Below are 26020 nucleotides of genomic sequence, written 5' to 3' on the forward strand. Positions count from 1 at the left end.
AATCATACATAAGAGTGCCAAGGAACATATATGGATCATAACATGCTCGGATTTCGAATTTAGAATTTCCTTAAGGCTTATAATCTAGCCTATACAAACTAAGGCATGCCAAAAGAAAGAAGGTTGCCTTACATACCTCGTACGCACTCCAAGATAGCCAATCTAAAGTAAATTTTAATCTACGCCTCGGGCTCCCCAAGGTCTACAAATATGCCAACGAATATCCAATATTAAACATAGGCACTTAAGCCATTTATTCCCACTAACATTAAATTCTACAGAAAATTCGGCAGCATTTCCCCTGTAAATAGGCCATCCCGAGAATTTAACTCGCTCAAAATCAACAACAACAACCACAATAACCAACCTAGCAACATCGATAATCAATTCGAACGGCAAAATAACAATATAAACTCTCTTTTACATCATTCCACAACTTTCATAATATTCGTTTCGACGGCTTACATTCAAGCCACAATATAGCTCATACATTCAATTATCAACCCAAATTCTTACCAACAGCATTCAAGAACATTCTAAACAGTTTACATAATTTTTCCAACGACCCAATAAATTTTTTCCATTTTGGGCCGAAACAGCCCCTAAATCCGAAACAGCCCCTATGCCACACTTCCGACTTTCAATTCATGTTTTGTATCACAATCCACCATATAACGATATCATTCTCATAAAATATACGAATTACATCAAACGTACAATAAGCCTTAAATCAGCCCCTACCATTTCAACATCATTCCTGAGTCATTAAACACTTATTTCCAACTAGAATTCATAACGACGACAATTAAAACGCTAAGCAATATTAATGCGATCTTCGGCATATTATGTGACCCACATTCGTCCACACTACACATATACATATGTTAATGGTTCTCATAAATAAAGATTACATTAAGTGCACCAAATTCTCCAAATCAATCCGCACATTTACCATATCAATTTTGGGACATTAAACTCTCATTCCCAACATAAAAGTCATCACAATAACCATTCAAACGCTAAGCGACATTAGTGTGTTCTTTGGCATATAGCATGACCCATGTTCATCTATCATTACACATATATATATTTCGATGATTTTTATTCTCTTCTCCTCTCTACAACAATCAAATAGGCTACAAACAATTAATCAGCAATTCAATTTTTCAACACCCATTTGCACGGCTAGACCACCCTTCACACAACCCACTTCCAACATACAATATTTCATGATTTCCATTCATATTAACATACTAAAATGTGCATACAACATTTATAACTCATAAACAAGAGAAAAACTTACCTTTCTTCTCCAATTCCACACTTTGGTTAGGGTTTGAAATCCACAAAATTGATGGCTTGATCGCTCCAACGACACTTCCACGCTACTTAGGGACCTCAAAATAGTGGGTTTATACCAAAGAAATTTTTTTGGAGAGGCTAGAAATGATCTTGATTTTTCCATGGTTCAGCCGTGAGGTTGGAGGGGTTTTTCTCCTTCTTGCTATTTGTTCTAAGTGTGGGAAATGAATAAAGATGACTTGGTTTTCATCTTTTAGGTGTCCACCAAATATCTATACAAATCTTTGGCCCACACAATGTGTTGGACCATTTAAAATTGGCCACACAATTGTGTGGGACCACTTCATATACACGGCCACCATGGCCTTATTTTGCAAGATTTTTAAATTCCCATTTTGTGAATTGTGGTCCCAATTTTTTTCCTAAGTGTACAATGCCAACAATTTTATATACAACTTATGTCTCAAAATAAAATCAAATGGTCAAAAGTCCCGACTTCAAATCCCGGAATGGTCTTGGCCTTACATTATCATAGTTAATCCGGGTTGTCCCAATGTATAAAAATACGGGACGTAACAGACTTTTAGTCCGATTCTTTTATACTTGTGTAGATTGTGTATTTGATCAGATTAGGATCGTTCGGAGGCATTAAGGAAGGGAAAGCTCATTTATGAGCTTTGAGACATCAAATCAAAGGCAAGTTTAGACTTTTTAGACTCTATATGGAGATCAAAGACAAGTTTAGACTTTTTAGACTCTATATGGAGTATTTTATTGGTATTTGACTAATTAATAAGGGAAATGGGTAAAAGAGGGTCCCGTACTTGTGAGGTGACGAACACTTGTATGGTACCAGTGCCATGTTATGGATATGTAATCTGTGAATTGATGAAATATTTGACTGATGGATTACATCAGTGTTATTTGAGCATGATTTAGTTGAATTTGAGATGATCCTCATGATAATTGGCTATATGTGCATACATCAGTCTGAAATTCTCGTATATTAATGAAAATGAGCTATTTAGAGAATTTTTCCTGTACAATGTAATTCTCTAATGTGTGCATGTTATATTCATGATTTCATACGGTATCTCATGCATATTACTGGAAAATGGTTCTGGGCGGGTTGATGTGATTGATAACCGAATTGGATGACTACCGATGGGAAATGGTTCCGGAAAAGTGTATGAACCTCGCGAATCCTGCATGGGTTACAACTTCCCACTAAAGGAGTGTGTGTATACCAGGTTCCATTGCATTACATTTCATTCATTAGTTCTGACATATTGAAGCTGCTGAGCTTACAATCGGATTCTAAGATTGATTAGTGATTATCTATGCTAGTTGTTGGATTCTAATACCTAGTTGAATTATGAAGATTAATCTGTCTCTTATCTGTCGAATTTATTATATATTTTTAGTGAACTAACAACCGTTAAAGTGTGGATATAAGCATTTGCAAGACCAACCCTCGCTGCCACTTTAGTTAGGATCGGTCGACGATGTTGCTAAGGGCACGTGCTTTTGTACTCATACAATCATACTACACTTGCTGCACTTTTATGAGCAGGTCTATAAGTGAGTACTAGCTGATTTCAAAGAGATGATGAGAGTTCTGTCATTTGGAGTTCAGGATGAGCTGCTTATCGATCTGCATTGCCAGACTCTGACTTTTCTATTTTATCCGGTTGTCATTTAAACTCCTAAATAGTTTGGTGGTAAATCCTTGTATTTACTTTAAGTTAGATGTTATCGACTCATATCACTAGGTCTTTCGGGTATTTTTTTATTTTATCTTTCGCACTTATTATAAGAAAATGAATTAAATATGAAAATAGTTCGCCTACCGGATTGGGTGTAGGTGCCATCATGACTTAAAAAATTTGGATAGTGACAATTAGTATAGTTTATATCAAGCAGTAAACTTGCATCAACATGAAGTATAGAAAGCTTGTTAGAGAAGGCATTCATATTTTGATAATTGCTAAAAAGATTTCTTCCCAAGCTGATTGTTGAAGTAAAATTTACAAAATATGTCAATATTTTCATTGTAATTGTGATTGTGCTGAACAGGAATTTTGCTATAATTTGGACTATAAAATCGATGTTATGTTTCACGACTTGGATTTGCTAATACCTAATAGTTAGTTACAAAAAGACAGATTATTTTGTTTGTTAGTCGTAAGTTTTACTCTAGATCATATTGATTGCTCAAATTTAATACTTTTCATGATTTCACTTGATTTCTCTTATATAGTTTTCACCCATCAACTTTGTTAAGTACTTTAGATATCAACAGGTTATAACTGATCATGACCAAAAACAGAAACTGGTTATAACTGTATTTGCTCCATACCGATTGCAAGAGTCGCATGCTCTCAATTCCCAATTAAAAAATGGAATAGAAACTTTTTTACATCTCTTTTATTCTAATTTGCATAACCATACAAGGACAAACCAAATGTCTTATCGAGGAAGACTAACAAGAAGAGATTGATATCAATCAAACACAAATCAAATAAAAAGAAATGTCTAGTTAAGTGAAAGCACACATGTAGTCAAGTAGATTTCATACCATGCAACGAGATACATATACAACTAAAGTTATCCCGGGATTAAAGGTGAGATAAGTTTATCCTACTTTTGGTTGAGATAAAATCACGGTATAACTAATCCCGGAATCAGTTATCCCGGGATTATAGTGCTATTTTATCTCTATGGGAAGGTGGAATAACTAACCCCAGGATAAGTAATTTTGGGGTAGCTGTTTCCCAACCAAACGACCCCTAACAGATTTAGGAACATAGAAAGTCGATATGACCAAATTTGAAGGAGATGCCTCCAACTAAATGCAAGATATTGACTTCTAACTTACTGTTATCGCATTTAGGGTCCTCTTATGTTCTTGAAAAAAAAAACTGAATTTGTTAAATTCGTTGAATCTATGATAGACTTAGTCATTAAGCCTAACCAAATGATCAGTATCCCCATTAAATTTATCAAAACTAGCTCTATGCATCCTTCATCTTCTTAGTCTAGGGACAGTAAATTTGAAAATGAAACAATATTTTAAGGTTAATCACCTGGGTGTATAAAGATCTAAAACAACCGACAATGAACCAACTTATTCATGAAGGACCTTATCAACACTTAAGGTCTCATTTTAATGACTTACATGCTCGTTACTATGAGCCTGTATCTTCTAGGGAAATGGATTAAATTTGTCCATTTACTATGCGAAAAGAATTATATTTACTTTTTAGTATATTTTTTTGCATAAAAATACTCACGACGCTATTTATGTGGCTTAAATATTCCCCTCCTCTATTAGGACCATTCAAGGTGGACGTCCAATCTCATATGATACAAACATTTTGGTGAAGTGCTCACCACGTGGCATGTCATCTCACTATCCCAACCACTCTCCTCCCTTTCTATTGCCAACATATACTTCATACCTTTCCGCCAATAATGTGGGCGGATCTCCATCTCCACCATCACTGTCACCATCAATATCATCATTTACGACTTCGACCACCTCACCTTCTCTGTGAACACTTCTATTATAAATGAGTACTCTTTTACCAAGCAATATTTCCCTACTTTTACTTCCAGTTTCAGTCTTATCACCTTTATTTTGCTTGTTAAGAAAGTTATTAAGTTCTAGTTGGTCGGCATTCTTGTAAATCCCTTTTTTTAATGATAGGAAAAAAAATCTTATTTTATAAAAGGTATGTATCCAAGTAGAGAGGTATACTAGTTAGTCAGTGAAGCTATTGAAGAACAGATCGTGTTGCATTTCCAAATCCACTATTGAAAGAGAATCAATAACATAACCCTTGGATCCAATTGAATAAGAAAATCACTTTTTTTAAAAGAGTTCGTCGAGACTGCAGCCCTCTCAATCCAAATGGACTTGTTTATCTCTCGTTCTATTTTGATTTACAAACACTTTTTCTTAGATAAAAAAAGACTAAAAAATTAAAATATAATTAGTCTGAACAGGGAGCATTATGAATGGCATATTACACACATAGAGGCCCTTTCCTGGAGCACAGTTACAACACTTATTCACCTATTATCTGCAAGCCACTCTAAGAAAACAAAACCAGGTGACAGTGACCACTTTGTTTTGAGTAGTTTTAGCAGTAACTTGGCAGAAGACTTCAAAGATGGAGACGGCTTTGTAACTGCCCAAAACCTCAAAGAATCTAGGACTGAAGAAGGCTAAAATGTATGAATCATATTTAACATTACATCATTGTTCCTCTTTCTGAGTTTCCCAACTGTTCTTGGAGTTGAAGACAGAGGGAAGAGACATCACAAAGCAACTTCTGGTATTGGCATACAGGTAATGCCTCGTATGATATTTGACTGGGGTGAACTAGTAAATTTTGGAGTTGCGTACATAGCATCGATGCCTTTACATCGTTTTCACATGATTTAGCAATTAATTGAAGCAGTGTACAGGATTGCTCAGCACGAGCAGGTAATTGTGGTGGAACAGGGGGAACGAGGAATGGATGTTGGAGTAGCTGAGGAATCCTCCATCTTTCATTTCGGTCCCATGCAAGACACTTCTTCATAAGATCAAGTAGCCAGGGGTTGGACAAAGGTTCGTACGCGATTGCATGGTTTGGATCTGTTATAACTTTAAATTTCGCCCAGAAAGTTTTGTATTCTGAAAAGGGTGTTCTCCCGTAAACCATTTGATAAAGGATGCATCCCAATGACCAGATATCTGAGGGCCGACCACACTTTATTGTATTGCCATTTGCATCTGTCTCATTACACATAAAAGCTTCAGGGGACATGTAGCTTAAAGTGCCCACCTGTATAAGAGTTAACATCCACTAAGAAAGCAGAGATGAAGTTGACATTTCTGATTACTATATGTTAATCTTCCTCCACTAAGAAAGCAGAGATGAAGTTGACATTGCTGATTACTATATGTTAATCTTCCTTTTGGCAGTACACTTCTCTTCTTATAGATGCTAAGTGGGGCAATCAGATGCATTCCATGTAAATCGTAAAGAAAAAGAGTGAAATACCTGTGAATCACGTTGAATGTTGGTTGTGTCACACATAATAGCCTTAGCTATACCAAAATCAATCAGCTTTAGTGAGCCTCTGACAAGAAGGAAATTAGCTGGCTTTAGGTCCGAGTGGACTATCCGTTCCTCATGTATGGTGTTAACAGCAAGAAGTATTTGCTGCAAAGTATGTCTAGAACTTTTGAGTACAATTCAAAAATATTAAAATTTTGCCAGATTTCAAGTCTGTAGAATGTACAACATACAAAAGTGGTACATGAAATTAAGGTGGCTAATCCAGTCTTCCCCTATACTAGATGGAAGACCAAAGGGTCCTAAAGTTCTGCCATCAACAGAAGTTTATAATTAAAGAAAAAATATACATACAACCAAATGAGCCAGGTAAATATCTTATCAAAAAGAAATAAAATAATAATAATAATAATAATAATAATAATAATAATAAATGAGCCCGGTATAGAGGCGGGTACTGAAGATTCTTTCTTTAACCAAACTTTCCAGAATTTGAATTCAAAATCATATTATGAAGAAATTTAAGCATAAACAAAACGTGCCATAAATCAAAAAGGTTTGCAGATTGAGATAGAAAAGTGACAATCTCAATTTATCTAGAAGCAACTGGCCAAAGTTCTTTTATTCTGTTGTTTATAGAATTTACTTAAGATATACAGGAACAGACTCCTGAATTGGACTTCGGTTCAATGATGGCCAGTTTCAGTTACCTTAAAGCAACATGGAGCTCCTCTTCCCCTTCACCTTCCCCTTCCCTTGGAAGCATTATGGAAGTGTTTCTCAGGTAAAGTATCTTGCCCTAGGTCTATCTCTAGCTTTATAAGTTTAAGTTGAATATGGAATTGCATACACCTTAAAATTGATCAAATGAAGAGACTTTAATGGGTAAATGAGCAAATCTCCACCATTCCTTTTGGAGTAAAGAATATTGAGGTTCAGGAGCTCATCGAGACATAATACTGAGAGTTGAGAATGGCCATTAAAGCACATTCCTAATAAGAAGACAGCTAGGATCAGTACTTGATTTTCGACATAAGTCCACGAAAAGTATTCCCGGATCAATCAGTTTTGACCTTCATGAACCTTAACATATACACTAAAAATTCTTTTAGCAAAGAACAGCGTGTAAGAGATATTCGCAAAAGGGTCGACTCCAACAAAGGCAAGAGGATGTTTTTCATTCCTAATTTGCAGTTCTTCGTTGTCCAACACCTTCCGCAATCTCCACTACCCAACTCCTAAAAAAGAAAGAAAGAGGATAAAAACCAACCAAGAGAAGAGGGAAAAGGCCGTAAATGCACATTGGTTAGCTGCTGAGTGGTTTTCCCCTCGGAGTCTCCCACATTACCAGTCAGTTGGCTACAACACGGTTTTTTCTTCATCACTACTAGTCTACTACCAAGGAAACATATATGAGATTATTTGTTGTTCTCCATGCGCATGCCATGTGTGGTTTACTGGTTTATGTGTGATTATTTTGTTGTTCTCCATGTGCATGCCATGTGTGGTATTAGCCTTTTAGGGCAGTAATAGTTCCACTTTATACAAGTGGGAGGTGTGTAAAAGGATGCCTGCAAAGAAAGATTTGTAAAAGGATTCTCGTACAAGTTTAGGGGGTAAAGTATGTATTAAGGCATTAACATGAAATGCCGAAGCAAGATAGATTACGAGGGCATAGAAGAACTGGATACATGTTTATCATAAGACACTAAACTAGAACCTGTTAGCTAAAAAAAAATAAAAAAATATTAACAACTTTGACTTCAGAACAGAAAAAATTTAGGACCTGGAATCAGCAATGAAACAACTTCATAAAGATTAGGAAAATGAATCCTCAGTAAAGATTAGGTCATGACAGCAACTTCATAAAAATAATCTGTAACTGCAGAAAAAGGAGAAAAAAGAAGGAAATGACCTGCCAGTAAAATCGAAGCCAGTTTTCATCTATAATTGACTCAGAGCTATCTAGTTCCCTCCATTTCTGAGACAGCATATGAGCCAAATCAATTTCACCGTATTCGAGAACCATGTATATGTATCCATCTTCTTTGACTCTGCTTTCATTATTACTCATCGAACCATTCATGACTTCATCTAGTAAACTCTTATCTGTAACCTAACAAAGAAGTGGATGTCAGTATTTGCTCCAAAAAGCAAACTGCAAATACTCTAAAACCCCAGATGCTGAACCCTCAACACCAAATGCAGGCACATGAAGTTCTAACCACTTTGGTAAGCCTATAGTTTGGGTTGAGGAAGCTAAGTTAGCAATTTAAACACAATCGTATCTAGAGATAATCTTTTTTTTTTTTATAAGGATATCTAGAGATAATCTTATCACAGCGATCTAGCAAGAAATGCAAGCAACCCAGATTTTGTTTAATAAATTCATAAGATTTGAACTTTTCAAGGCCTACGAGATCTGTGTATCAGCCTTCTTGTACTGCACTCATTACAGACTTCATGTTCTGAGTTCAAAATCAAGAGATCATTAAGAATATTGTGTAAAGATTTTCTTAATGATTATATTATGGTCAAGAAAAGCATTAAGATATATGTCATAATAATTAGAATCTCAGGAATTAGGAAAGTTTATGCTCACAATTCCTATATAGGGAGCTCTATTGTTTGTTATAAACCCATTTTGAGAAAGGAGTGATTTTTCTCTTTTCTATCCTCTCACATTCTGGAAGATCCTTGCTTAGTTCTCATCTCTCCAAGGGCCTCAATAAGCCTATGGAGTTGCAAAGGTCTCAACTTGGAAATGTCCATTTCCAGATTGATTCATGGACATTCATATAGCAGTACTAAAAACTTAACTATAAGATTTCTTGAATGTACGCCAACAGTGAAACGTATGAGAAAGAGAAAATTGCAGCTTTATTTGAAACTAGATGTCTAACTCCAGCATATTTAACGTGATCAATCTCAGGCCGCATTCAATTTTCTACACTATTAAGATAAGTTATTTATGATATCAGCATCCTTGGATGTTCTAGTTCTCACTTTGATCAATATCAGTACAAGACCAACATTGGATGGTCTGCTTCACCTAAAGCAAGCTTCTTTTTCTTTTATCTTCTTAGCATACAATTAACACAAGAACCTAGCTTGACCAGACATTTTATATATATATATACATTGCAAGTTTAGCTTATGGTGAGATTAGACGGGACTCTGATGTCTACATACAAACAATTCAGCCATCATGGCTTGATGCTCAAGGAGAATGGTAATAATAGTCGAAGAACATAATCAAGATAAGATGGTTGAAATTGAGAAATTCTATCTAAGAACATAATCAAAATAAGATGGTTGAAATTGAGAAATTCTATCAGAGAGTTATAAGATAGGAAGATACCAACCAAAGTGAAAATCAAGTTTTATATAACACTTGTAAGACTAACAATATTATATGGGATGAATGTTGGACCTGTCAGAAAAATATGGACGTTATGATAGATGTGCAGTCATAAAAGATTAGACAAGATTAGAAATGATCAAATACGTCAGAAGGTGCAAATGACATATATGGAGGATACATGAGCTATACGAGGTCACTTGAGAAGCCTTTTTAGGTTGCTTGAGACAGTTTGATCACGTTCTACGTTGACCTCCAAATGCACTGGCTTGAGGTGTGAAACATGATGATTGAAGGTGTTAAAAAAACACGAGGTAGACCTAAATTCACCAACAAGGAAATTGTCCAAATAGACCTACAAGCTCTTAGAATCCATACAAACTAAGTGAAAACCGAGCATAATGGGGACAAAAAACTATACAAGGGATATCAATTAGTTGAGATTAAAGTTTAGTTATGTAGATACTCTTACTCTAATACCCATTAGGAATCTTTAACCTCGTTTAGAAACTTGTATGGTAGTGAAAATGTAAAGAACCTCCAGTGTTATAAACCCCAAATTATTGATAATTAGATTGAGACGGGTATGAATGGAGTGACATGGATAGTGTTCATAGAGCGGTCCAGGTAGTTGGGATTGAGGGGTAGTTGTTGTTGTTTTACTTTTTAAGAATCCTTAACTGATGCAGCTTTTCCACGAGGTAATCCTAGGCAAATCCAGCCGTTGTTATGTTCCATTAGCATGTTCAAAGATAGACCTGATAAGTAACTACCATCGTCCTCCTGTTAGCTACAGAATGTTTTCAACTGATTTTCTTATGTTTTCAACTGTTGTTCTTCCCTGATCCTTTCAACCAAAACATAAGCTAGAGTTCAACCCCAGCAAACAGTTAATGTTTTTGAAAATCATGAATGCTAACGTAAAGTACATACCTCATAGTCAATTAGTTGAATGATGTTGTTCTTTCCCTTCAGTCTCTTTAAATACTCAATTTCCTGACAAAACCCATATGCAGTAGCATAGTCACGACCTTTAAGCTTGATTTTCTTCAAGGCATAAATTGAGCAATCTGATGCAATGACTTTGTGGACCTCACTACTTCCACCACTACCTATCTTGCCAAGTCTTTGGTAAAGCTTTCCATTAACTTTGAAAAATGTATCAGGATCATAACCTTTTTTACGAGATGAAGATGCTGCTTTACTACCCACGCTTTTTTCTTGCTTTTCAGACTTAGAAGGTTCCAACTTCATGTTGGAAGATGAAACTTTTGACAAGGGAGCTCCAGATTGTATATCTGTAACACATTCTTTGGCTGAGTTATCCTCAAGAGGGGAAGTATGTTTAGGCATGTCACCTTTAATCAGCATACTATTCCTTGGCCCTTCAGCCACATTAGGTCTCTTAACTTCTGAATCAGTTTCAGTGGTAGAACTAGGTACTGCAATAGCTGTCTGATCAGGTGAAAGCCTGTTTTCATTCTTTGGAACCGGATAAGAAGATTGCATCAGATGATCAGATTTCAGTTTAGATTCCCCCAGTGATTCCGTAGAGTTGCTCACAAGATGAGATTGTGGACAATAAGTTGTTGAGCTTAGCATGGGAGCAGATGTCGAGTTTATCAATGTTGTTGTGGTGCAGGTTGACCCAACCACTGAAGCTTGAGTCATGGGGTGGCTCAAATCATTCCGTAAGAAGTTCCTGAATTGGTGAATCTGATCTGCAACTCCTAATGCTCTATTTGCCAATAGAGAAGAGTTCCCGTTACCATCCACATCTGTGGTTTGAATATTTTGATCTCTCAAGACTTGGCTAGCAGCAGTCACAGCCTCCATCTGATTGCCTACATCCCAATCCATTTCTGTCAATGTAAGTGAATTCACATGAGACAACAAGTCCTCCATTCCAGTGACCATTCGGTCATTGACACCTGCATAAATCATATGTAGTATGTGCTATAATGTGCAAACTACTAAACAGACCTAGTTTGCAGTGTGTTAGCTAATAAGACATCTTTAGTTTGATGATAAGCATTAACAGATTATTCAGTCGACTACATATGGAAAAGCTGAAGATATGTCTACGAGAAAAGATGGTCATATGCATTGTAGTTAGAGGAGTTCATAAATGGACCATACTACATTACCCTGAGACCTGGAAGTGCTATCAGCAGCAAAATGGACCTTCTTCTGCCCTTCAGCCAATAAAACCTGCTCACACTCTGTAACCAAGGAAGCAGATGTAATGTTGCTTCTATGACCAGTGAAGGATCTTGGTTGATCTTTCAAACTGTTGAATGAATTATAATTCTCTTCATGTGCGTCTACAGTGGAACCATACTCCGAAGGTTGCATAGATGCATCCTCTTGAGCTTCTACAGTAGCAGAGCCAATGTTCTTTGGTTGTGAAATACAGTCCATTAATCTATGACTCAGGGGAGTCTCATCTTGGGTCTTCTTTGCTTCCAGTGTGCAATCTGTATTCAAAGTAGAACCTCTTGACGCTTGCCGCAGAGGAGCTACCAATCTCCTTGGCATAATACTATTCGACTTCATTGTACCTAAAGAATACTCATGTTAGATCTCTTGGCTTTGAAAGTTGTCACCAGGTAGTGAATCAGAATGGCCAAGCTCCAAGATTTTGGGAAAAGGAAAACAAACCAGAAAAAAGGAAAGAGAAAAAGCTCTTGGAAGCAACTACAGATGAACAGAAAGCAATTTCCAATATGTAAAACAAACATGCAACAGATGTATTTAAAATGGAAAAATAAAAATTACATACGGTCATAAGTGGTAACCGTAGGATAATCAGATCGTTGCTGGGAGGATAATGAAATTTGTAGTGATAAAATAAGGTGAAACCAGAAGTAACCAATATAGCAATATTAGTAGCTGAATGGAAATGATGATATGGTGCCAATCATTAGCAAATAAGTGCCAGGAAAAAAACACAAAGCTTAAGATTGTTGCAGATTTATAAAACAGAAAATATGAGAGCTTCTAGGATCCCCTTCATTCCGTAGCAGAGCTCCCACTTCAGCAACTAATTCTAAGACGTGCACAACTATTCTGAAGACTTGTCACCTTTTCATCCTATCTATCCTCTTTATACGATGTCTATCCTGAAATACTGCTCATAAGCATCTCAAGAGCTACTTGGAAATGAGGCTCGAGTACAGGAGATGGTCATATGCAAAATCCAGCTGCAAGACAACTACTGCCAACTATGTTTCTTAAGCCTATAACAACAGAGACAAGTTACTTTCTAGATTGAGCACCAGAAGGAGGTAATTTTTTATCACCGAGAAATCCTTCAGGAGCCAACCTTTGGATCAACCGCAGCATTCAAAACTCAGGGTTGATGGGCCCGCCTCTTGACTCATCTCCACTTAAATACTGGACTTAATTCGCTTGGCGCAGAGCTATAACTTGTGACCTAAGACACAAATTCCTCAACCTTTGCCCATAGAGCTAACCCCTAGGGGCTAGGGACAAAGTACAATTTTCTTTCCAGGTGCTGTCTATGATTCTCTTTGTGCCATACCCTCAATATATTTTCATAATATTATCAAAAAACATAGGGTGCTTCCGATTGCTTTCAAGTCCAACACAAGTAATACACTTGTATACATGTCTAAATTCTTTAAGGACCCTTTTGGCCATAAGAATTATTCACTTTTTTCCGGAATTTTTTTTCACTTTTTTCAAAAATTAGTGTTTGGCCATGAAAATTAGTTGTATTTGGAATTTGAAAAACTTGTTTTTCACAACCAAAACAAGTACATTTCAACAAAAAATACTATTTGCAAAAACTATGGCCAAACAAAACTCCAACTCCAAAATTCCAAAAAAAAAGTGAAAAGTTTTTGGTTTCTATGGCCAAACGCCTACTTAATAGCAAAAACACCATTTGATGTCGCAATTCCAAGCATATTACTTCACAATAATGCATTCAATTGCCACTTCAACTTAATCATCAAATACTCCTGTCAAACTTCCTGTACTCTTCCTCGCGAAAGGACAAGATATTGGATGTAATCTCAGTTGCATTTGTTATCTTTTCAACGGATAAAGAACATCTTCAACAACCTAAATCCACAACCTTTTAGATTCATGGAACTGAAATGGCTATGTTTCAAAAATAATTGCTTAAAGATGGAAACAGAAATACATCCACGATCCTCCCATGAGTTCCAGCCAAAATATACCCAAGCCTAATAACTCAACAACTAAGAAAAAGCTTGCCATAAACTCGCTAACACTTGTGCATTTTATACTAGCACAACAAGTAGAGAAGGGAAAAAATGAAGCATCCAGATAACTTTACAGAAATACAAGTTTCTCTTGAATTCCAGCAATTTAAATTGACTACATAAAAGAAATTTGCAAAAAAAAGGTCATAATAATCCCACAAGAAGAAGATAAAACTCATCTACATCATACAACAAGCAAAGATTAAACTTCCGTCTTCAATCCTCCTCTCCCCATTGTCATTCTCTTAACTCAAGTACCACAAAACTATTATTACTCCCTCTGTCCCAATTTATGTGGCACACTTTCCTTTTTAGTCTATTCAAAAAGAATGTCACATTTCTATATTTAGAAACAATTTAACTCTATGAGATGATTTACAGCCACACAAATATCTAAGGTTCTTTCTTAAACTTTGTGTCTACTCAAATGGTGCCACATAAATTGGGACGGAGGGAGTAGTTTTCATAGCTCAAGATACAAAATTACCAGAAATTCTCTTAACTCGAGTACCACAAAACTATTACTTCCTCCGTCCCAATTTAAGTGTCTTAATTTCCTTTTTGGTATGTCCCAGAAATGGTGCCTCTTTCTCTATTTAGTAAGTTAACAATTCAAACACCCTACGTGGCAAGTTTAAAACCGCAAGATTCAAAAGACATTTTAGTACTTTAATTTAGGACCACAAGATTCAATAGTCTCTTTTTATTCCTTAAACTTTGTGCCCAGTCACACTAAAAATGTCAGTGAGGAAGTAGTTTTCATAGCTCAATATTACCAAAAATCCCTAAATAGCCAAAAGTAATATCAACAAAAAGGCCTAAAAGGCAGTGTTAGCATTGAGAATAGTTAGTTACCGATAGGACGAGGGCGTTTAAAGGCGGCTTGAATATGACGGAGGAAATCCGGTGGTGAAGATGAAGAAGACGACGTCGTTGTTGTTGTCGAAGACTGTGTAATCGAACGGCTAACATTGACTGATTCTGACAAATTATTTATCGGACGGATGGAAATGGGCTTCGTCACTGCTACTGCTGGTTCTAGAAGGTTCGGCGTCTCACCTTCCATTGATCAATTGCAACTTGCATTTCTCTACAATTTGTGAACACTACATAGTACTACCCAATAATTGGCTAATAAAAGTATATTCACACATATATAGATGAAGATTTATATGGTGTTTAGTTTAGGAAAATGGTGATGAATCTGTGGATCCATTGAACAACAAATTGAAGAAAGAGAGAATTTAGAGCTTTTGTTAACTTCATTCAAAATGGCATCTTGGCGCTCCCAATTACAAATCGGCTGCTTCTTTTGCACTTTGCGCCCTACTTTTGTCTCATTTTGCATTTTGCACCCTTTTCATTTTTAATCCCTTTTTATGATGTGTCGCACTGAGTGAGTGCTTTCAAGAAAATAATTCTAACGGTCCTTAAAATCTTTTTGCGATGTCACATCTCGTAATTGAGTTTGGTGTATTTAGGACCCGTTTGACAACGAGAATTATTCATTTTTTTCGGAATCTTTTTCGCTTTATTTAAAAAATTAGAATTTGATCATAAAAATTCCAAAAATAACGATTTGAAAAACATCTAAATTCCTGTTTTCATTTATTTCACTTTCAATACATTCAAATAATCAAATATATTTACAAAAACTAAAACAAAACACAATTTCATCTTCAACTCTGATTTTAAAAATTCCAAATAACGTGAGAAATGCTTGATTTCTATGGCCAAACACCTACTTAGACTGCATATTTGTTTAGTCAAATACTTACTTTGGTCATTAGAAATGCTTAGATAACTTTTCAAATTCTTTATTTATTTATTTTTTATTATATACTGATATATTTATCTACATATTATTAGAACTTATTTACGTGTTCATTTTTTTATTTTAAAAAAAAATTATATACACATATATCTTTCACAGATTATTAGAACTTATTTACATGTTCATTTTTTTAAAAATAAAAAGTTATTTAATATTATAAAATTAATTTACACTTAAAATAAAAGAAGATCAAACTACATAATTACACTTTTGCAATAAAAAATGATATTGAAATTACTATAATTATGTTATGACAAATAAACAGATCATTATAACTACTATATTAAGTAATTACTTGGGTGTATAATTAGTACCGTGATAATTACACAACCTAGTAATGACGATAAGATTTCCAAACATGCCCTTGTTTATGTAATGTGATTACCAAACATACCCTTTTCTATGTAAAGTAGGTATGACTAAAATATGTACCCTGTAACATAAAGGGTCTTTTCCCATCTAAAAGAAACATAAAAGGTCCTTATGCTTAAAAAAATGGACATTTTCAGTTTAATAACTCTTAAACCAACAATCTCACTAAAGCCCAATTAAACTCAAACATATTTTGTTTGGGAAACTTACGTTAATGTAGCCTTCTCTCATCTAGTTTATCAGACATGGCTGAAGTATACACTATCTATATAATTCGATTGTATATGTAGTGTATAAGTTGTGTACAGGTACTAATTATATACTTCAGTTGTATAACAAAACACAATTACATCTTCAACTCCGACTTCAAAATTCCAAATAACGTGAAAAATATTTAATTTTTATGGCCAAACGCCTACTTAGACTACATATTTGTTTAGTCAAATACTTACATGGTCATTAGAAATGCTTAGATAACTTTTCAAATTCTTTCTTTATTTATTTTTTATTATGTACAGATGTATTTGTCTACATATTATTAGAACTTATAAACATGTTCATTTTTTTATTTTTTTTATTTTTTTATATATACATACTTTATCTTTCACAGATTATTAGAACTTATTTACATGTTCATTTTTAAGAAATAAAAAATATATTTAATATTATAAAATTAATTTACATTTAAAATAAAAGAGGATCAAACTACATAATTACACTCTTGCAATCAAAGATGACATTTAAATTACTATAATTATGTTATGACAAATAAACAGATCATTATAACTACTATATTAAGTAATTGCTTGGATGTATAATTACTACCCTGATAATTACACAACCTAGTAATGACGATATGATATCCAAACATGCCCTTGTTTATGTAATTTGATTACCAAACATACCCTTGTTTATGTAAAGTGGGTATGACTAATATGTACCCTGTAACATAAAGGCTCTTTTTCCATCTAAAAGAAACATAAAAGGCCCTTCATGCTTAAAAAATGGACACTTTCAGTTTAATAACTCTTAAACTAACAATCTCACTGAAGCCCAATTAAACTCAACATATTTTGTTTGGGAAACTTACGTTAATTACCTTTCTCTCATCCAGTTTATCATACACGGCCGAAGTATATACTATCTATACACTTCGTCTGTATATGTAGTGTATATATATGTATAATATATGTATTTTTGATATACTTTATACACTACAGATACATTGTGTTCATATTTTGTAAAGTAGATGAACGAATGATATTTGGCTGTAATTGTTTTTTCACGGTGAGAAGCAAAAACCATAAAGAAAACACTTTATCCGTTAAGGAATTTCTACACCTCTGCTAGCCTCCAAATATCTCTTGTTATGTATGCTGGATTCACCTCTTTCTTCTTCTTCTTCTTCTTCTTCTTCTTCTTCTTCTTCTTCTATTGTTGTTTCTTTTGGAACTTCTTGTATACGACTTTCTTCTTGAACACCATTCGACTCCAATAATAATGGTCAATTTTCAGACCATTCTCTAAGCTATATAAAAACTTGTAATTTCACTAAAAAAAAATGAAATTAGCTATAACTCCATTGCTAACCGTCGCTAAATTGCATGTAGCTAACATAATTTTTTGATAACCCGTCATTAATTTCTGTTTTTTTTAAACAGTATTTGGAGTTCCATGCTTGAAGTAGTATATTCATGTTGCATTTTCACTGATTCTGACTATAATTGACATTAATTGTGTGCTTGTTATACAAAGAGTCCTTGGTAATCACAACGTATAACCTCATTTTGCTCAGGGAATTACATCACCCTCGATCCAAAAATAGTTAAACATGGAAACTATAAGAGGTGTCTGATCACAAAGCATTAACCCACCTAGCTTCATTGTGACACTACAAATTTGTGACTCATGAACAATAGTTGAATCTTGAGAGAGCTGGCTAGAGGGAGAGAGAGAGTTGTTATTTTCAAAAGATGTATTCATTTAAGTCCCACCCAGTGCCAAAATGGGTCTACTAATAGATGTAAGTGTAGTTTGTAATATGTGGGAGGAGTCCCACATCGATGGCCAATAGTCATTGATTGGCTATAAAGAGCTAAGCCCATTTAGTCTAATAAAATGACATATTTATAAGATATGTGCATTTACATATATTTAATTATAAATTTAATCTGAAAGTTTCCAAGAAGTCTCTTAATAAAAAGAGAGAATCAGAATTGTCATCTTTGTGGAAAGAAAGGCCATAAGATTCGAGATTGCGGGTTTAAGAAAGCAGGAATAAATTTTCATTCAAGAAATAATGGAAAATCCGGAAATTCAGAGAAGGTAAGACTAGTGGTTGGATTTCGGTGCAACAATTCATGTCTGTCACGACAAGAATATGTTCAAGACTTATTCGGAAGTTAAAGATCCTGAAACGGTGTTGATGGGCAACCATGTTACAGCCCAAGTTGCAGGGAAAGGAATAGTTGAAATCAACTTCACATGTGGACATAAGCTGACTCTTCTTAATGTGTTCCATGTTCCTGAAATAATGAAGAACTTAATTTCTGTTGGTTTATTTTCTAAGAGAGGTTTCAAGATTGTAATTGAGTCTACTCATGTAATTGTGTCTAAGAGTGGTCTGTTTGTAGGAAAAGTGTACCAGTGTGATGGCATGTTCAAACTAAGTGTCAATGCAATAAATTATGTTTCTGCTTATACCGTTGTGTCTGATTCTTATTTATGGCATGCTAGACTAGGACATTTAAATTTTGGTTCTTTAAATTATATGTCCAAAAATGGTTATATCACTTGCAAAACTGAGCATGAAGGAAAGTGTGAAATATGTATACAAGCGAAAATGACTAAGAAACCATTTCGCAAAGTTGAAAGATTTACAGAATTATTACACTTAGTGCATTCTGACTTATGTGAACTAAATGGAGAATTAACTAGAGGAGGAAAAAGATACTTCATTACTTTTATAGATGACTTTTCTAGATTCACATGTTTATCTACTTAGAACAAAAGATGAAGCATTTGAAAAGTTTAAGGTATACAAGTCAGTTGTGGAAAATCAAAAGAGTAGGAAAATAAAAATTATTCGAAGTGATAGAGGTGGAGAATATTTTTCTTCTGATTTTAGTAAGTTTTGTGAAGAGCAAGTGCTCCTTATATGCCACAACAAAATGGTTTGGCTGAAAGGAACAATAGAACTTTAGTAGATATGGTTAATTCTATGTTATTAAATGCACATTTACCGCATAATTTGTGGGGTGAAGCTTTACTTACTGGTTGTTATATATTAAATAGAGTGCCTTCAAAAAGTGTGCATGTTTCACCTTATGAACTTTGGAATGGTAGAAAACCAAATATCTATTATTTTAAAGTGTGGGGGTGTATATCATTTTATAGGGTTCCTGATCATCAAAGAACAAAGTTAGGACCTAGAGAAATAAAATGTATTTTTGTTGGATATGCACAAAATTCAAAAGCATATAGATTGCTCGATCTAGAATCTAATGTTATTGTAGAATCTATTCATGTTGAATGTTTAGAAAATAGATTCATTAATGACGCCATTGATGAGCAATTGATTGAAGCAAATCGAAGTAGTCTTGACACACAAAAGATGTCACATTCTGACATTTCAAATAAAAGGAAAAGTGACAATATTCAGTTAGAGCCTAGAAGAAGCCAAAGAACTAGGAAAGAAAAAACTCTTGATCCTGATTTCATTGCTTCAGATTCTATAGTTGTTCTGGTAGAGGGAAATAGAACCAATGTATGTAATCAAGTACCAATTTTGTTTAATAAAGAAGAAGATCCTAGAACATTCAAAGAAGCTATGGCTTCAAGAGATGTTGATTTTTGGAAAGAGGCAATTAATGATGAAATGGACTCAATAATGTCCAACAATACTTGGATTTTAGTTGATTTGCTTCTTGGATCTAAACCTATAGGTTGTAAATAGGTATTTAGGCGAAAATATAATACAGATGGTTCTATATAAACCTTCAAAGCAAGACTAGTTGCAAAGGGCTTCACATAAAAAGAAGGCATTGACTATTTTGATACGTATGCTCCGGTTGCAAGAATTACTTCTGTTAGAGTACTTTTATCATTAGCATCTATGTATGATTTATATGTACATCAAATGGACGTTAAAACTGCTTTCCTAAATGGAAATTTAAGTGAAGAAATTTATATGAGACAACCTGAAGGATTTATTCTTCCTGGCAATGAACATAAAGTTTGTAAGCTAATAAAGTCTCTTTATGGATTGAAACAAGCTCCAAAACAATGGCATGAAAAGTTTGATAGTGTGAAATTGTCAGACGGATTTGTACATAATCAAGCCGATAAATGTATTTACTCCAAATTTACAAAAGATTATGGAGTTGTCATTTGTCTTTATGTTGATGACATGTTGATTTTTGGTACGAACGTGCTTGGAATTTCTGAAACCAAGAAGTATCTAACTTCGGTTTTTAAAATGAAAGATTTGAATGAAGTAAATACTATCTTAGGTACCAAAGTCCAAAGAAATAATAAGAGAGTGACTTTATCACAAGCCCATTATATTGATAAGATACTTAGCAAATTCAATCATTTGGGTATAGAGGAGTCTAAAACTCTATATGATTCAAGTATCAAGCTTACTGAAAATACTGGAAGAACAGTGGCTCAATTAGAGTATGCAAGTGCAATTGGCAGTTTGATGTACGCAATGCACTGCACAAGGCCTGATATAGCATTTGCCATTTGTAAACTTTCAAGGTTTACAAGTAATCCAAGTAATATTCATTGGAAAGCTATAAGTAGAGTACTTGGATATTTAAAGAAAACCAAACATTTGGGCATTTGTTATAGTGGTTTTCCTACCGCATTAGAAGGATATTCTGATGCGAGTTGGATTACAAGTATTAATGATAATAAGGCTACTTCAGGTTGGATATTCACTTTGGGGGGTGGCGCCATTAATTGGGCATCCAAGAAACAAATCTGTATTTCCCATTCTACGATGGAATCTGAATTTATAGCATTAGCAGCTGCTGGGAAAGAAGCAGAATGGCTAAGAAACATGCTACTGGATATAAAGTTGTGGCCACAACCTATGTCAGCCATTTCCATATTTTATGATAGTGAGACTACTATATGCGTAGCTCACAATAAAATTTATAAGGGGAAATCAAGGCATATAGGCTTACGACATGCTTATATAACAGAGTTAATTACAAATGGAACTATGGCTATAATATATGTGAGATCAAATAAGAATTTGGCTGATCCACTTGGACTTGGAAGCGGGCCGGGTCGGATCTTTAAATAAAGGTCTTATTTTCGTATTTATTTTGAATAACTTTTTTTTTTGTTTATTTAAAATTTGAATTTAATATTTAAATTTTAAATTTAATAAAACATTGCGTCTGTTCAGAAAAGGAGTGTTTCTTCAGAAATAGTCTCCTTCTAAACTTCTATAAGTACAGACTCATCCCATAAGAAGCGATACAATTTGCATGTACCATCAAAAGCTTTGTTGTATCCTGATAGAGATTTGCTTATAATCCCCAAAGAATATACATGCATAAACTCTTGAAAGATAGTGATGTTTCCCGCCTCCAAGCCTTAATTTTCTGTTATTCTTCTCTAATTTTCTAACAATAGAATTTTCGTTAGATACAAAGTAAGATTATCGAAAAGCTTAGTAAAGTTGGCTGCAATTGATAGTAACACTTTTAAAATAGTATGACATAAAACTTTTTATACACAACCTAATTATTATTATCGTCATAAAAAAGAAACTACGCACATTAGAAGTGTAAAACATTCTTACTTCAAAGAACTTGAGCATATCTTGAAAATTTGTATACCAGCAAAAGGTTTTAAGTGTTATATAGCAAGTCAATTCCTTGTTTTGAGTATTTTGTGTTCATAATAGATGTACGGGAAAATTACGATATATGTCTATTTTTGAAAATATTCACGCCACGTAGTCCATATGTGTATAAACACTTGATCTAGTCCATGGACGTGTATAAACACCTTTTATATCACCCATGTATAATATCGTATAATATTGTATATTGGGCTACATGACGTAAATATTTTCTAGAGCTGGATATTTTGAAAACCTTATATATATATAATGGCTTGTTGAGTTATTTTATTGTAAAAGCATTTTTTGAATTTGTCAAACACCAACACAAGTTAAAAGTAATTTTAAGTTGTTCTGACTAGCTTTTAAGCCCAATTCAGACACCCTCATAATATTTTGGACTTTGTAAGGTTCGGATTGAGACTCGAGGGGCTCGGATGAGTTTTGGTTAGGAGTGTGCACAAACCGCTTTAACAAATAAATCGAATCAGAAAAGATGTTATTAGTTTATCGGTATCGGGTTATTGGATTAATGGTTTTTAAACGGTTTTGTAATTCTTTTTATTGGACTACCTCTTCGGTTTTCGATTTTAAAGTTTTTATTAACGGTTAAACTGATAATCCAATAAGATCCATTAAATGGCCTTTTTTATCCCTAAATATATAAAAATTAGTAAAAACCCTATTTGGCTGGATATCTGCAATTAGCTTTTTAATTCTCATCTCCCTTCAGTTAAAATGATGTAATGGGTAATTTCGATATATGTGTTAGCAAAGTGATTTGTTATGTGGACCTAAAGACTAGCTTTTGATCTGGATCACTACAAAAAAAAACAGCGTTTAGCGATGGACGTATTCCGTCGCTAATCAGCATATATCTGTCGTTAAACATGTGTTGCGATAGATTAGCAACGGAAAGTCGTCTGTTACGATTTTGCGCGTTGCTAACCTCTTTGCGACAGAAAAATGAAATCCGTAGCAAACTTAGCGACAGGGTAGCGACGTATGAGATCCGTTCCACATTATAGCAACAGAATATTTTGTCGCTATTTTTATGAATTCCGTGACTAGTTTCATATTTCATTTCGCCGTTTTAGTAAATTAGAGACGAAAACCTTTGTCGCTAATCCGTTGCAAAATATTATTTATGCCCGACATTTAGTGACAATACAATGTTTGTCGCAGTCCGTAGCCTACTATTTTCCCTCTAGCAACGATCAAAATCCGTCGCAAATCTGTCACAAATATTTTTGTTCTATAAATCTTTTTATTTATTTATTTTAAATACACCTGTTGAAACATACCAAATATAAATTAACAAATACCCTTAAAAATAATTGACATTCACATAAAATAACATTTACAAAAAAGATTCAAAATAGATATCGAAATCCTCATCGTTAAGTCCAAAACACCGACAAGGCCAAGCTATCAACTACCAAAAGAACCCACATCCGTCAAGTATTGTTAGTGCATAATTTTGTTATTTCCAACAAAAAAATAGATAACATAAAAAACTAATGCATGGGTGAAGGACTACGATCATCATCAGAAACTAAAGGATCAACATCGTCAACGTTAGCAGCAGTAGTAGAAGGCACTATGGGTGTCACAACTGATGGATTTTCAATAGGAGTATTTGGATGATGTGATGGTGAAGAAATCACTCCGCGTGCCTTTTCAATAAATAAAGGAAGCAAACGTTCAGTCAGTGTAGGAATCAATCGCATCACTAACTCCTCCATATTTTCTGTCGGTGCTGATTGAGACGTTGAAGGTGGTGCTGATGCTGAAGCATTAAAGCCAGAATTGACGCTAAGATTCGGCCCATAATAACTTTGTGCTTCAGATCCAAGACTCATATATTCTTCTCTTCCTTGTTCCCCCAGGAGCTTTGTAATATGCTTCACATTGATCAATATCAGTCTGAGACTGTGATTTTTCCCGTAATATTTCTTGATATCTTTCCTGTAATAAGTAGTGAAATTAAAACATCAAGAATACTAACCATTCAATTTTACCAAATAAAAAGAGAAATGAATTCCAAAGATAAGAGAACAGATATTTATCCATTTTTCGTTGGAAGTCTCAGGATGACCAACAAAAAAGAGTTTCATACAACTTGGATATAAGTGATCATATATACACTGTCTCATAGTCAAGTAACAGAACATGAAAATAAAGACAATTAGAGTTCCTAAACAACACATAAAAGGACAATTTCAGGCTATTTCCCACTCATTCACTCACTGTCCATTCTCACATGAACAAGCAGTCTACAGTCAAGATTTGCCTAATCCATTGCAGGCTACTCTTTAACTTCTTTACACAATACCATTAAAACACAATAAGGGAATTATTAGTATCTGAAGGAGCATATTCAAATCTAACTTATAAAGTGAAGTGAGGCAGTTGGTATTACATAATACCATCAGATGTGTTTTCTGTTAGTGCAGAGAGAGAGAGAGAGAGAGTTGTGTGGGAGAGAAATTTACATCTGCTAGGTGAACTTCACCACCAGAACTTTGGAAGTGTTGTACAGATATGGTGTTGCTACTGGAAATGCAGAGAAATATGGAAATAACACAAGTCACAGAAGCAGTTCCTTGGTCATTTTTTGATCAACAAATGCTAACTATCATTTCATTATTCAAGTTCTTAGTTTTTATAGTTATTTTCTTAGCAATTTGTAGTATCAACTAAAGTCGTCATATAAGGCTTAAGTTTTTCATTAGTTTAATTCTAAAATTATAAAGTTTTGAATTTACATGGACAGCTCGGGCACGCTCATTAACAAAAGATTCTCCATCATGATCATGTGTATGGACGTGCAAATGTACCTCACCTGGTGTTGGATCTCGGCCCTTTTCAACAACCTATGCAAAAGTTACTCATTTCAGAAAATTTGCAACAGAAGTTTTTTGTATTTTTGTGTAAAAATGAGATTGAAAATAACATATAAGAAAATACTAGTCCCTGTTGATATCCTTTAATCATTGAAATGGACCTGTTTATTCATAACTTAGCTTAAAATAAGTAACTTGTCAAGGATGAGGAATGTACAAAGAATTAATAGAAGCTAATATAAGACTTCATTTGAGACTAATATAGCATCATACTTAAGATTAACCAGCAAACTAACTACTTCATTATTTTTCCAAAATATATTCATTTGTGTAGTGTAATCTTGTTTAAATTTGTGTTATACTACCCTTTCTAATAGATATCATTTATCTTCTTGTTAACTTTTTGTTGAATTTCTGTAGATCAATGATGACGAAATCAAGTTGATCATGAATTCAAGAAAGCAAGAAGCTGGTGGACATGACACCACCAATAGTAAAATATTTTCAAAAACTACTCCATCAAGTTCTTCAAGGCAGCCATGGCACTACTAAAAAAACAGCGTTTCCCAATAATTCAGTCACAATAGACAAAAGTAATATCCTAAAAGAAATCAGCTGTGTGAGTCCCAGCAGTCCATTTACTTTGCTCCAATGGAACAGCACCAGTAGTACCCAAAAGTGGCAAAACATAACTAAAACATGTAACAATCCCAGCTGAAAAAAGTGCTTTAGGAAATGTCTTTTGAGGTTGTTCAACTTCACCAACTAAAGTACTAACATTATCCCAAAAATTCAAGTTCCAAAAAAGGGTATTAAAAACAAGTTCCAATCTGTTTTAACACCCTTTTGGCCTAAACTCAACCATCTACTAGGATCAATCTTTGGAACTGAAAACAATGTAATTAACCAAAAGAGACAAAGGGAAAGTACACCAAGAACAACAACAGTATAACCAACAATAGACAAACCTAAATAATTCAAGAAAGACAACAACATTGTAATCAAGAAAATAGCAATATACCTAGTAAACCAGAATCAAGAACTGGAAAAACCAACTTGAAAAACCAATTTTCAAGTAGTATTTTTCAAGTAGTAAATAAAAAAATATTTAAGAGCGTATGAA

At 34.3% G+C, this 26020-nt stretch overlaps 2 protein-coding genes across 3 annotated transcripts; both read right to left on the reverse strand.

Moving 5' to 3' along the window:
* Positions 1–5133: 5133 nt before the first annotated feature.
* On the reverse strand, positions 5134–15340 carry LOC132627046 (serine/threonine-protein kinase MPS1). Of its 2 annotated transcripts, none has more exons than XM_060342107.1 (6): positions 14841–15340; positions 11880–12293; positions 10666–11663; positions 8287–8487; positions 6357–6518; positions 5134–6137 (listed from the first exon to the last, which is right to left on the reverse strand). In XM_060342107.1, the coding sequence occupies exons 1-6, from the start codon at positions 15049–15051 to the stop codon at positions 5559–5561; spliced, it is 2565 nt and encodes an 854-aa protein (XP_060198090.1). In that variant the 5' UTR covers positions 15052–15340; the 3' UTR covers positions 5134–5558. The 2 variants fall into 2 exon arrangements, with proteins under 2 accessions (XP_060198090.1, XP_060198091.1); XM_060342108.1 differs by having other exon boundaries at positions 10666–11594; positions 14841–15338.
* An 8070-nt stretch (positions 15341–23410) lies between these two features.
* LOC132621853 (uncharacterized) lies at positions 23411–25699 on the reverse strand. The gene is made up of 2 exons (XM_060336321.1): positions 24820–25699; positions 23411–24019 (listed from the first exon to the last, which is right to left on the reverse strand). The coding sequence occupies exons 1-2, from the start codon at positions 24867–24869 to the stop codon at positions 23569–23571; spliced, it is 501 nt and encodes a 166-aa protein (XP_060192304.1). The 5' UTR covers positions 24870–25699; the 3' UTR covers positions 23411–23568.
* Positions 25700–26020: the final 321 nt, after the last annotated feature.

Source organism: Lycium barbarum, chromosome 2 (assembly GCF_019175385.1).
Source record: "Lycium barbarum isolate Lr01 chromosome 2, ASM1917538v2, whole genome shotgun sequence".
In the NCBI taxonomy this organism is placed as follows: Eukaryota; Viridiplantae; Streptophyta; class Magnoliopsida; order Solanales; family Solanaceae; genus Lycium; species Lycium barbarum.